This window comes from Leucopleurus acutus (genome assembly GCF_964270905.1).
Source record: "Leucopleurus acutus genome assembly, chromosome: 1".
In the NCBI taxonomy this organism is placed as follows: Eukaryota; Metazoa; Chordata; class Mammalia; order Artiodactyla; family Delphinidae; genus Leucopleurus; species Leucopleurus acutus.
Window position 1 is genome coordinate 153,433,634 of NC_139142.1, and position 14,143 is coordinate 153,447,776.

The window sequence follows — 14,143 nt, forward strand, 5'->3', positions numbered from 1 at the left end:
ATGAGATTCTGAACTTAAGAGTTGATGCTGGAATGGGTTAGGATTTGGGGGGTGTTAGGATGGAGTGAATTTATTTTGCACCTGAGAAGGACATGGATTTTTGGAGGACAGACTGTTATGGGTTGAACTGTATCTCCCCCAAATTCATGTTATAGTCATAATCCCCAGAACCCCAGAATGTGACTGCTATGGACTGAATTGTGTCCCCCCATCCTGCCACCAATTCATATTTTAAGTCCTAATCTCCAATGTGATGGTATTTGGAAATGGGGCCTTTTGGAGATATTAGGTTTAGATGAGTTCATGTGGGTGGGGCCCTCATGATAGGATTAGTGCCCTTATAAGAAGAGACACTGGAGAGCTTGTGAACATGTGTGCTCGTGTTCTCTGCCACTCGAGGCAGCAAGAAAGCAGCTATCTTCAAATCAGGAAGACAGCCCTCAGCACAACCTAACCACATGCACCCTGATTTCAGACTTCCAGCTTCCAGAACTGTGAGAAATTAAATTTCTGTTGTTTAAGTCACCCAGCCTATGGTATTTTGTTATGGTGGCCCTAGCAGAGTAATACAGTAACCTTATTTGGAAACAGGGTCATTGCCAGTGTAATTAGTTAGATGAGGTCATTAGGGAGGGCCCTATTGAAGTGTCACTGGTGCTCTTATAAACAAGGGAAATTTGGACACTGAGATAGACACACATAGAGGTAAGATGATGTGAAGAGAAGAAGGGAGACGATGGCCATCTGCAAGGATTAGATCCTTCCATCACAGCCCTCAGAAGGGACCAATCCTGCCACATCTTGATTTCAGACTTCTAGCCTTCAGAGCTCTGAGACAATATCTATAGAAGCTCTGTAAGTCACCCAGTTTTGTGGTATTTTGTTGAGGTATCCCTAGGAAACTCATAAAATACCCTTGAAAAACCTTGGGAAATACAAAACTTATGAGATGCATACATGTGTGGGAAAAGTCAGACACACGTTATACTAATAAATAATCCTATGAGTTGACATTCTCCATTTTAAAAAATGAACAGTAATCTGGGGGAATGAAAATTTGCTATGCCTGTCATGATCAAAAGTTATGAACATACTAGCCATTATTCTCTTCTATAAATATTTGAAGATTTGGGTATTTACTATTTATGCAAAATACTGTAATTTCTTTTTAACTGACTGTATTAAATTTAAGTTGGAACTAACACTCGTATGGGACTTGGTATTTTAGAAGAATATTCAGTATGTTCTTTTAAAATAATGACAGATGTCCACATTAATTTAGATATTGGCTGATACAATGTATTATTTTATAAGAAGCAATGAACACTGAACAGAATATATTAGAAAACTTAAAAATAATATTATCAAGACCTTTTAGAGTTTATGATACTAAAAATATTGATTTTATTTTTAGCAATAAGCTATTGAGATTCAAGTATTTGGTTTTCAATTACAAAAGAAAGTACTTTAAAAACTATGGTAGAAACTGAAGTCAAAGTTTTTAACACAATCTCCATAGCAACGTGGGAAGGAGCAAAGTCTGGTGGACCAAATGAAAGACACAAATTCTGAGTTTCAGATCTTAGCATTAACTCGCCACAGAAAGCCATGTTTGTATCTTGGTATTTCATTTTTTGCTATTAACGTGGGCACTTCTGGCTTTTCTTAACAAAAGGGCATTGCCTAAGTCCTATGTATTTGATACACTCATTTTATTAAACTAACACTATTATATTTTATGTTCTAAAGCAATATAAGATATTCACACTGAATTTCTAGGTTCAAGCAGAGAAATAAGTAGCAGTAAATATGCAAATACTTATTGAACAAGTTTCCCAAATTTCATATAAAGATAACACAAAAATAACTTCATTTAAGGGATCTACTTTATTTGCACAAATTAATTACCATGATAGAAAGAAAGTTTATCTTTTCAAACAGTTATTTAGAATTTTATCAGCTACTAACAGAGCATCCTTACCATACTGAATTGTTTTCATTTTCATATTTTTAGTAAGAAAATATCTTCTATAGGAAATTGTGCAACAACAATGCAGGAGGATTTTACTGTAGTTTAATGGAAGATTTTCCTATGATGATATCTTACTAATATGAAGATGATTTGCTAAAGACACATATATAAAATAAATTTTTAAAAGTCTTTGAGCTACAAAAAGAGATCATAGTTAAGTCACTTAATATTTATTACATACCAGACACCATCCTGGGCTCTTTACATAAATGATCTCATTTAATCCTCACAATGACCTTATTAAATAGATATTATTACTATGCTCATTTTATTGATGAAAAGATGAAGCTCAGAGATGTTAAGTAATTTGCCCAAGGTCTCCCAGGGGAAAGTCAGAATCAGGGCCTGTGCACTTGACCGATATTCCCTACTGCTCCTCATAGATGTGCCTATTTTATTAGTTTTTATTCATGTAGTAACATACTCAAATCCTGACTCAGTCCTTTCAACTCTAATTTAAAATGGAATTTTACTAAATTTGGTGATCTGATCACCTCTGATCAGAAGTAGCAGATTAGCAAGGTTTGGAGGAGGGCTTCTGTAGGCAGGCACAGTAAAGCAGGAAACATTAAAAATACAGAAAGTTGAAACAGGAACTGAAAGTATAGCAAAATAGGATTATTCAGGGTAAGAAAAAGACAAATGCAGTTTTGGGAAGGAGTGGGTAGAGAGATGGAAAAGGTAACTACCATTTGCCGAGCACCCATTATATGCCAAGTGTTTGCCTTCATCATCTGCTAATCCTTAGATGGCCCTGCCCAGCAGGCTGTTCTTTCCCCATTTTGAGGCTCTGAGAGGTTCAGCACCCTGCCCACGCTTGCTCTCATTCTACAAAAATGATTATAAAGGAAACGCTTCTAGGACTGAATAGGGGTAACCAGTTATCCTGAAAAATGTACTAACCCAAAATACCACATTTGATGGATAAGTGAGGTATTATAGTATTTTTTTTCATCTTTGAAAAATGTGAACTTAGAAGATCCTAAATTTAGAAAATCTATAAGCTGAGACTGTGCTAATGGGGGATTTTTTCATTTCATGTCCTATTTTTAATTGTCTGATATTCTTTTAATAAACTACCAGAATGGGGGGTTTTACTTAGTTAACATTCTTAGCAAATTCAAGGCACTGTGCCAAGAAACAGACAGTGGTAAGAGAATGCTATTTGGAAGGGTTAGAAATTCAAAACAGAAATACATACACACACAATGCTCAGCCACATACTTTCAGTTAGCAATGCAAATTGAACAGAAGAGCTGAGCTGGACCCATTATATAACAAATATTTTGTTCTTACATTCCTTATTGCCTAAAGACTATTGTGAATAGGGAAACAGCAGGAAAACACTCCTACAAAGAATGAGCTACTCTAAATAACATATACAATAAAACTGTTCTGTATAAGACCAAAAATGTAATAAAGAGAAATCCAGTTTTCTTGTGATACTGAAAATGTGCATTTGTTTCATTTAGCTGTATGGCAGGAAGCATTCTATGCCCCTTTAAAGCTGCTGACTTACCAACACTTTTATGTGTGTCCCCCACCCTTCCCCACGTTCCCACCCCTCCCCCAGGTGTAAGCCCTGGTGTCCACTTAGGAATGATTACCCCTGGTGCAGTCCTGCCATTGGCGTCTCTCTCAAGGGAAATAGCTTGGGGTAAACAATCGTAAACATGGGCTCACTACACCGGTGACAGTGCCCCAAGGGGCAGTGCAGCAGCTCCAGAAGACTTCTGGGTAACGAGACTGGAGACAGAAAGTCCAGATCTGGAACACAAGAGAAAATCATGCACAAATAAAAAATGAGATTTCCTTAAACTTGGCTTCTTAAAATATTTCTTATTGTTAGCAAATAAGTTCAGTTAGTGAAAAGTACTGCATGTTGAAAATTCTGTTATCCGACAGGCATTGAATAAAAATGTAACATTATTTGGAAATGAAAGATGCTTTTTTACATTTTTGATACTAAGAGAAAACCTTAATCTACTCTTTTAAGAGCAACCTGAGCTGTGCTGAGATAGAGGCCAGGAAAGAATAAGACCAAATATTCTTTAAGAACAAAGACTGAAAAGGCATTACGTTTACCGAGGGAGGGTCTGTAAACTTCTATAAGAGACAGAGAATAAAAAAAAGACTGGGACTGAAGACTAAAACAGACTTTCATTAAATTCTTCCTAAATCTATTGGGCATTTAGAATCTTTCAAGCTAAATTATATTTACTGAAAAGAATGAAAAGGGGAAACAAAGAAATCAAAGAAAATGAAAAATAATGAAACCAAGCTTTTCCTTGTCTCACTCCCATGAGCTGTCACTAATAAAAATAGGGTGTTTCCTCCTCAGTTTAGTCTGAGCTACACAAAAGAAACGTTTAAAGCAAAACATCCCAATGGCCCAGGCAATCCTGAGCACAAATGTACACTGGGTTGCTATTGAGAGTAAAACATCTAGAGAGAGAAACGGTCATGATGAGGTGACACCTAAAAATCACTGAATCATCTTGAGGAAGGAAATACAAATTATCTTATCATCTTTTATATCTGTCCAGACTTATCAATAACCATTTTGAAAAATGTAATTTGCTCATAGGTGAATAATTTCAGTTTTCTGTTTAGTTTTTAAAAGCAACTTAATTTGTATTAGACATTTCTGGATGTTTAATGTTAGAGGTTTCTGTATGCATCTTTTTTTTTTTTTTTAAAGCAAAGACAAAACATTTAGTAGTTTTAAAAGCACTTGAAATTATTTTCTTATTAATGTTGCCTAGTGCTTTCTTAAAGCATCACAGGTCCACTCCATGTCACCTATGACATCTACACACCGCCAAATCCTGTGGTAACACTGCCAAAGGCTCCTGAAATTAATTTCCCTTTAGGTATATATATTTCTCAGGTGTAAGGAGGTTACAAGGCAAAAACTTGCTCTGTTGGAAGAAGTACCCAACTTTGCTTTAAGGATAAGATCTTTGCACATTTTTCGATACGGAAGAAAGTACCTCTGCCAGCCTTCTCACTTCCACCAAATATGTGCTCCCAAACACCAATTTCTCTCATTTAAACTGCATAGTTTAACTTTTAACCTCTGTTCTTTGTGACTGAAGACCATATTTAGTGAATGCTTCTCTGTGTCTATAGGGGGTGCTGAAGGGCTCAGTGTTGATAAAATATTTTAATATTAAAATATAAAATGTTAATATTAAAATAAAATATTAAAACTTTTCTCTTATAAAAAGTGTTCCATTACACAACTACGCAAATGTACTTAATGCCACTGAACTGAACACTTAGAGATGGTTAAAATGGTAAATTTTATGTTATGTACATTTTACCACAATTTTGAAAAATGAACACTAAAACAACATAAAACACAATTCCTAAGCTCACTGAATAAGAGGCAGGAAAAGAAAAGAAAAAAGAAAAGAAAAGAAAGAGAAGAAAAGAGGAAAGGAAAGGAAAAGAAAAGAAAAGGAAAGAAAAGGAAAGGAAAGAAAAGAAAAGAAAAAAGTCCCGGGTACCTTTTAGAAAACTGTGGTAGGTGTGATGCAGACTCCTCATGGCCAGCTCTTGCAGCGGCAGGACGTGATCCTTCTCTGTCCCTATGGCCTTCACCTCAGCAGGGAGGAAAACTGTTAGTTGCCCTGATGAAAAGGAAAGCAGCTTCACCTCGGAAACTTGAATGGGAGCACCACAGCTACAGAAAGACACACATTCACAGTAGTATTAGCCAAAAGGAAATGACTATATGTGCCAATAAAAATATGTTAATCAAACTATACATTTAAAATTTTAAGACACTGATGAATTAGCAGAATTCTTTTCAAAGTGAACAGATGCTATTCTGGGTTCCTTAATAAAACCTGGCATAGAAATTTAGATGCATCATTTGGAACTCAGCTAAATCTTCACTGAGGTCCAGGCACTTCCAGTAAGGACAAACTTAGAAGAAATTTCCTTCATAGGATCTATACAATTTGCTTTGTAAGCTCTATTCATCCTCATTTTCTTACCCTTTCCAAGTTTATTGAAATTTTCAAAATTAAAAGGAACAAAGAGTACTCTGTTTAGTTACAGTACCATGGTTTAACAAAATTTTTGTGTTGGGGGAACAAAACCCTACAAAGCAAACAGATCTGTAATGATAGCAGATAACTTTATTGGGTCCTTCCATAAACCTGTGAAGAAAATATTCTTGGCAAAGCCTATTGAATAAGCCAAGTCACATCCTATTCCCTACAGCCACTCATAACCAGAAGGCAGAGGCATCCTTGTTCCTTTAGTTACAGGGTTACCAAAACTCAGGAGTCCAATCTCATTCTACCTCCTGTCTGAGACCACCAGCTTACCTAAAAGTCTCAACACTTTTCTTCTCTAACGACAAACAGATGCCAACAAGCCTTGGCTCTCCAGATACAACGTGAGATAATCTCCCTACCCTCAACTAGAAACAGGCAATGAAGGAGGCACAGGACTGGAAGGCAGAAGCCCTCAGCTTATTTGTTCATTACAAGTTCCTGCATTTGCTCATTCCTTTCATCAGAAAATGTTTCCAGAGCACCTACTATACGCCAGTCAAAATACTTAAAAAAACAAAAGATGACCCCCCTTCCCTTGAAAAATGTAATAATTACAATATAATTATTCTAATATTGGGTCAGAGAAGGTGGAGGAACTGACTTTTTCTAAGGAAATAGGGAAGGGTCTACAGAGAAGACAGTATCTGACCTAGAACTCAATTAATTTTACTCAATTTCTCCACTCAGCTCAAGAAAAAAGAACCTCAGAAGGCCACGCTGGCCCTTCTACTAAGCAAAACCTCTATCCCAAAAGGAACCATTTTTCCAAATTCTAACATTATAGTTGGGTTTTGCCTTCTTCAATAGCATGAAGAATCCCGTATCTGGCTCCTTTTGTCAACATATTCTTTCTGGGATGCATCCACCCTACAGTACGTACTATAGCTTATTCATTTTCATTGTTGTGTAGTACTGGTAAACATATGGGCTGTTTCCAGTTTGGGGCTATTATGAACTTTGTTGTATATATTATTTAATATATATGAGCATAAAATTCTGTTAGGGACATACTTAAGATCAGAATGAAGCTTATTATAGTGAGGAGAGATGGACAATTAAAAGATAAACACATGCTAAAATAGAGTGAAGAGGGGAGTGAGAGCTGTACTACTTTAGATAATATAATCAAAGAAAGTCTTTCTGAGGAGGTGACATTTCAGCAGAGACTTGATTGAAGAGAAGAGTTAACTCAGGGAAGGGGAACTCAGTCACAGCCCGGTAGGTACCTTAAACTGAGGACAAGGAACTAAGAGTTCAGGGGTCCAAAGCAGCAAGAGTTCACAGGACAGAGAACCTTAGGGGAGAGAGATGTACAGAGAGAGAACTCTGGAGATTTGCAAAGGTTCCGCTTGAGTATTCAGATGAGTACTGATCAGCACATATGAGGAAACTACCTGAGACTGGAAAAAGGACGAGCTGAAAAGATTAAAGGTAACAGTGCCCAGCAGTCACAGAGGGTTGGAAATAGTGTCTGCTCTTATCAGTCAGACTTGAACGTCATAATTCAAGGGGCATTGTGTAGAGTACACAAAAAGGTCTTATCTCAGTAGTGGTGAATAGTTAGTGCTAGACTGAACACCATTCCATTCCCACCTAACAAATCCTTAAGAGCCATATCTGAAAAGATTAAACTGTTTCCAGTTAAATGTATCCCAGAACATATATCAAGAATAGTTACATGAATACAAAAATATCCAGCACTCAGCATCATAAAATTCACACTGTCTGGCATCCAACCAAAAATTACCAGGCTTTTCAATATATGACCTATGATGAGGAAAAAAAAATGCAACTGAAAACAACCAAGACAGATGTTAAAACTGGCAGAAAAGGTCATTATAACAATAATTATAATTACTGCATAGAAGGACATGTTGCATACATAGCTCTCACCTAAAGAAACCAGAAATAAGAGAGCAAATTAAGCCCTAAGTAAATAAAAGAAATAATAAAGAGCATAAAGAAAATCAATGACATAGAAGAAAGGAATAGAGAGAAATCAGTGAAAACAAAAGCTGGAACTTTGAGAAGATCAATAAAAACGATAAACCTCTAACTAGTCTAATCAGAGAGAAGACACAAATTACCAATATCAGAAATGAGAAAGGAGGTGTTGTCCGATTTATAATAAAATATAAGAAGCAACTTTATGCTAATAAAAAGTCCTTGAAGGACAAAAATTAGCAAAGCTCACTCAAGATACAGAGAAGTTGAACAACCCAACATTTATTAATGAAGTTGAATTTGTAGTTAAAAGGTTGGAATACTTCCCAACTCATTCTATGAAGCCAGCATTGTCCTGATACCAAAACCAGATGAACACACAAGAAAAGAGAAACAACCAGTATCATTCATGAACATAGGTGGAAAAAGTCTAAACAAAATTTTAGCAAATTGAATTTAACAATGTATAAAGTCATATGACCAAATGAAGTTTATCTTATTAATCAAGATTATATTAACCTTAAAAAAATCAATGTAATTCACTATGTTAAAACCTAAAAAAGAAAAACCATATAATCATTTCAATAGATGTGGAAAAAGGGTCTAACAAAATTTGACACCCATCCGTAATTTAAAAAACTCTCAGCAAACTAGGAATAGAAGGGAATTTACTAATCTGATAAAGCATATGTATGAAAAAACAACAGTCAATATATACTTAATGTTGAAAGACTGTTTTCCCCATAAGTTCAGCAAGACAAACATGTCTGCTCTCACTGCTTCTACTATTTAACATTGTACTGGAGCTTCTAACCAGTACAGTCATGAAAGAAAAAGAAATAAAACATGACCATATTTGAAAGGAAGAAGTAAAACTGACTTCCTTCCCAGAAGACATGAGTGTATGTAGAAAGTCCATGATAATCTAAAAAAAACCCTACTGGAACTAGTAAGTGAGCTTGGCAAGTTTGGAAGATACAGGATCAGTTATACAAAATCATTTGTATTTCTATATGGTTGCAACAATCAATTGGAAATTTAAAAAACTTTAAATACCATATACGATACTATGAAAAATATGAAATACTTAGAGATAAATCAGACAAAAGATGTCTAAGACAAGGAATTAGACATTTATTATGATCATGGGCTGGGAGACTTAATATTGTTAAGATGTTAATTCTCCTCCAATTGATCTAAAGACTCAATGCAATTAAAATCACAGGCTTCTAAAAATATATATAAATTGAAATTTTGATTCTAAAATTTATATAGAAATGCAAAGCAGCTAGAATAGTAAAAAATTTTTTTTTTAATTTTAAGACTTACTGTAAAACTATGGTAATCAAGACAGTGCTGTATTTGTGTCAAAACAGACAAATAAATGGAGCAGACAGAGTATCTAGAAATAGACCCACACATATATGGACAACTAATTTTCAACTAACATACAAAGGAAATACAGTAGAGAAAGGATAGTATTTTAAACAAATGGTGCTTGAACAACTGGTATATCCATATGTAAAAAAAGGAACTTCAACCATACCTCATACCATACACAAAAATTAACTCAAAATGAATCATAGACCTAAATGTAAACTTAATTCCTTAAAAATTCTGGAAGACAGGGCTTCCCAGGTGGCGCAGTGGTTGAGAGTCTGCCTGCCGATGCAGGGGACACGGGTTCGTGCCCCGGTCTGGGAAGATCCCACATGCCGCGGAGCAGCTGGGCCCGTGAGCCATGGCTGCTGAGCCTGCGCGTCCGAAGCCTGTGTTCTGCAACGGGAGAGGCCACAACAGTGAAAGGCCTGCGTACCGCAAAAAAAAAAAAAAAAAAAAAAAATTCTAGAAGACAGCATAGGAGAAAATCTTTGTGACTTGGGTTACACTAAAAGCAAGATCGATAAAGGAACAAATTGATAAATTGGACTTTATCAAAATAAAAAATGTCTGCTTTCCAAAAGGCCCTGTGAAAAAATGAAAAGGTAAGCCATGGACTGGGAGGAGATACTTCCAAAGCATATATATGATAAAAGACTTTTATCCAGAATCTATAGAGAATTTTCAGAACTCAATAATAAGAACACAAAGACCCAAGGAAAAAATGGGAGACTTAGACACGATATCAAAGCAGATATATGGATGGCAAATAAAACATAAAAAGATGCACACCCTTATTTACTAGGGAAATGAAATTTAACAACGTAATGGAAAAATCACTACACACCTAGAATAAAATTTAAAATATGTAAGAACTGATAATCTCTTATATTACAGGTGGGAATGTAGAATGTTACAGTTATTTTTGTAAAGTCTGGAAGTTCTTCCAAAAATTTAATATACATGTACTGTATGATCCAGACACTCCACTCCTAGGTATTTATCCAAGGAAATTTAAGTCTAGGACCTTTAAAAGACAGTCTACATTTGTTCACATCAGTTTTATCTGTAATAAAGCCAAAAACTAGAAACAACACAAATGTCCATGAACAAGTGAATGGAAACAACCTGCGATATATCCATACAATGGAACTCTACATAGCAATAAAAAAAAGAACTGTTGATCCACACTATATCATGTATAAATCTCCAAATCCCTATGCTGAGTGAAAGAAGACAGAGAAAAAGAGAGTATATACTGTTTGATTCTATTCATATAAAACTCAAGAACATACAAATTTATTGACAGTTAACAGAACACAGATCAGGGTTGCCTGGAGATAGGATGAAGACAAGGAAGGAAGGATTACCAAGGGGCACGAGGAAACTTTGGGTGGTGGTGGATATGTTTATTATCTTAATTGCAGTGATGGTTTCAGAGGTACGTATGTGTGTGTGTGTATACATATATACATCAAAACTTTTCAAATTATATATATACTTTATATATGTGCAATGGGGATAAAAGCCTAACTGGTGTGAGAGAATAGAAAGTGGAGAAAGTGAGTATAGACAACTCTTTCAAAGAGTTTTTCTCTAAAGGGAAGCAGAAAAATAGTGGAGAAGTTGGAGAATAAAAACAAAAGGTTATGTGAAAGAAGTACACCATAGAGGAATACATACAGCATCATTCAATGTACACGAAGTTAAAGAAAAGATATAAAACTTGACAATACACTATATGGGGATGTATTTACATATATTAAAATCATAACTCAGTGAAAATGAATGATAAATACAAAATTCAGAGTAATGGCTAACCTTGGAGAAGAAGGAGGAGCATACATGGGAGAGAACCATACAGGGGCTTCAAAATTGTTAGTAATGTTAATTTTGTAAGTTAATGATATTTACACTGATGTGCAGGGTCAAAATACGGAAGCTTTCTAGTCAAATTTTAAGAAATGACCCTCTTACCTTAGTTGATGCAAAAGGGAGAGAACTTAAGCAGAAAGGTATCCCATGGATGCTGGTAGCCTTACCATTTCCTTGTGGATTCTGAATCATACCCCTTAACACAAGCAACACTGTATTCAATGAGCCATGGCTATTCTTGCCTACAGGCCAAATTGGGCCTGGAATTTTCTATATCCTGTCATTCCAGATACAAATTTTACTCCTCCCCAAATCTAATTCCTTTATAAAGTCTCTCCTGACATCATCTTTTACCAATGATATGTCACAACGTTTGATGTTTCTAAATCACACATTATCTAACTGTATTATGGAAGTTCTGTTGTTAACTCATTGAATGTGATCAGTTTTCTCTTCTATCTAGCAGTTCTATATTGGTGCCTAAGCAGTTCCAAATACAGATTGGTTGTTTTGAGTCTTCACACACAGGGAAAGAAATTTGAAAGAGAAAAGATAAAAAGGAAATGGTGAAAAGAATACTGAGTCATCCACATGGTGCCAAAAAGGAAATAATTTTGGGGTAGTTCGTGGGGGTCCAGTCTGTCTCAGGAGCAGATGTGCCAAAAAGATATGAGCATCACATTATCTGTATTTGGTTACCCACCATGATGGCAACATTTAAGGAAATGGTTATTTAGGAAAATATAGTAATCTGTCAAATGGAAAATGTCTCATTTATGGATTAAATTAAATATATCTTGAGTTGTGTGTTTATCAGTGGTGAACTATGAAGAACCACAATATAGGCTAGTTAAATCTGTTAAGAGAATGACAGACAAGCCACAGACTGGAAGAAAATATTTGCAAATCACATATTTGATGAGAAACATGTATTCAGAATATATAAAGAACTCTCAAAACTCAGTAAGAAAAAGCCCAAACAATCCAGTTTTTTAAAAAAGGGCAAAAGACTGTAATACACTTCACCCAAGATACAGCTGACCCTTGAACAACATGGGTTTGAACTGCGTGGTTCCACTTAAACATGGATTTTTTTCAATCATAAGTACTACAATACTACACGATCCAGGGTTGGTGGAATCCACAAATGTGGAATTGCAGATGCAGAGGAACCCCGGATATAGAGGACTGACTATAAGCTATATGTGGTTTTTGGACTGTGCCGAGAGTCCGCCCCAACCCGCGCATTGTTCAAGGGTCAACTGTACATGGAGGGCAAATACGCATATGAAAACGTGTTCAACAACAGTCATTAGAGAAATGCAAATTAAAACCATGAGATAGTACCCACTTATTAGAATGTCTGAAAGAAGAAAAAACTGACAAGAACTCTCATGAAATACAAAACAGCACAGCCATGTTGGAAAACATTTTGGCAGTTTTTAATAAAGTTAAATGTATCCTTACTACATAGCCCAGCAAATGCATTCTTAGATATTACCCAAGTGGAATGAAATTATGTTCACACAAAGCCCCAGACATGAATGTTTGCAGTAGCCTGTGTCATTTCATTTATATGACATTCTGGAAAAGGTAAAACATAGGGACACAAAACATAACCGTTTCCAGAGGCTGAGGTGTCTCCCGAAGAAAAAGGTTCATTTTAAAGGGACATGGGGGACATTTTGGGGGTGAATGAACTGTTCTAAACCTTGATCATAGTGGTGGCTATACAACTGTATGCATCTGTCAAAATTCACAGTACTATACACTAAAAAGGGTGAACTTTTCTGTATGTAAATTATAGTTTAATAAAACAAGCAAAAACCAAACTGTGCTAAAGCACAGTTCTAGAGCCCTCTGTTCTGCTGGTCATTAGCCTTTTAGTTGCTGGATTATGGGGCGATCTTAGGGGAAAGGCAGACACAGCAGTGGGGGACCTCAGGGGCTTTTAGTTCAATAGCTATTCATTAACTTGTGTAGAAATACTTCAATACTGTCAATAATTTAACAGCTAGTATGGATACACTAGTGCAAAGCAGCTGCACAGTGGCCTGCCAACTGGTGTCAAAATTTCTATGATATTTTTCTTTGATTTGCTACTTTGCCTTTACCCCTCTTACTTTCAAAACCTCAGTTGACCCTATGTGATCACATAAACATGAAGAGTCTGTAGCAGCACAATTGTGACTTTGCATGAGTATTTCTGTGGGTTAGAAAGGTATTACCCTTATGAAGCATTTTGTGAAGATGAGGAAATAAATTTAAATTTTACTGTATAATTACTATTTGTTTCTCAATATGGAGAAAATTAAGATGAGAGGATCATATCCAATATGCTATTATGCAGTATGGCCACTAAGTCTGGAAACACAGGCAAGCACATAATTAGTGACTCTTTTGATGATATACAGTAATACATAGTGTGATGATTAAATTTTTGTATCAACTTGGCTAGGCCAGGGCACCCAGATATTTGGTCAAACACCAGTCCAGATATTTCTGTAAAGGTATTTTTAAGATGAGATTAACATTTAAAACAGTAGACTTTGAATAAAGATGATTACCCTCTATAATGTTGAGTGGGCCTTGTCTAATCAGTTGAAGGCCTTTAAGAGGAAAAGACTGAGGTCCCCCAAGGAAAAATTCTGCCTCCAGACTGTCTTTAGACTCAAGCTACCACATCAGCTCTTCCCTCGGTCTCTAGCCTGCTCTGCGAATTTCAGACTTGCCAGTGCCCACAATCATGTGAGCCAATTCCTTAAAATAAATCAATCTCCCTCTTCCTCTCAGTGCAAGCCCCCCCAGCTACACAACACACACACACACACACACACACACA

At 36.0% G+C, this 14,143-nt stretch overlaps 1 protein-coding gene across 2 annotated transcripts in view; it reads right to left on the minus strand.

Moving 5' to 3' along the window:
- Positions 1-14,143, minus strand: part of LRRC28 (leucine rich repeat containing 28) — a 185,868-nt gene that overhangs the window by 27,776 nt on the left and 143,949 nt on the right. For both annotated transcript variants that reach the window (XM_082837704.1, XM_082837705.1), the window contains exons 8-9: positions 5,545-5,720; positions 3,640-3,799 (exon numbers count right to left, since the gene is read on the minus strand). In XM_082837704.1, coding sequence (XP_082693830.1) covers positions 3,640-3,799; positions 5,545-5,720 — 336 coding nt within the window. The remainder of the gene's footprint in view (positions 1-3,639; positions 3,800-5,544; positions 5,721-14,143) is intronic.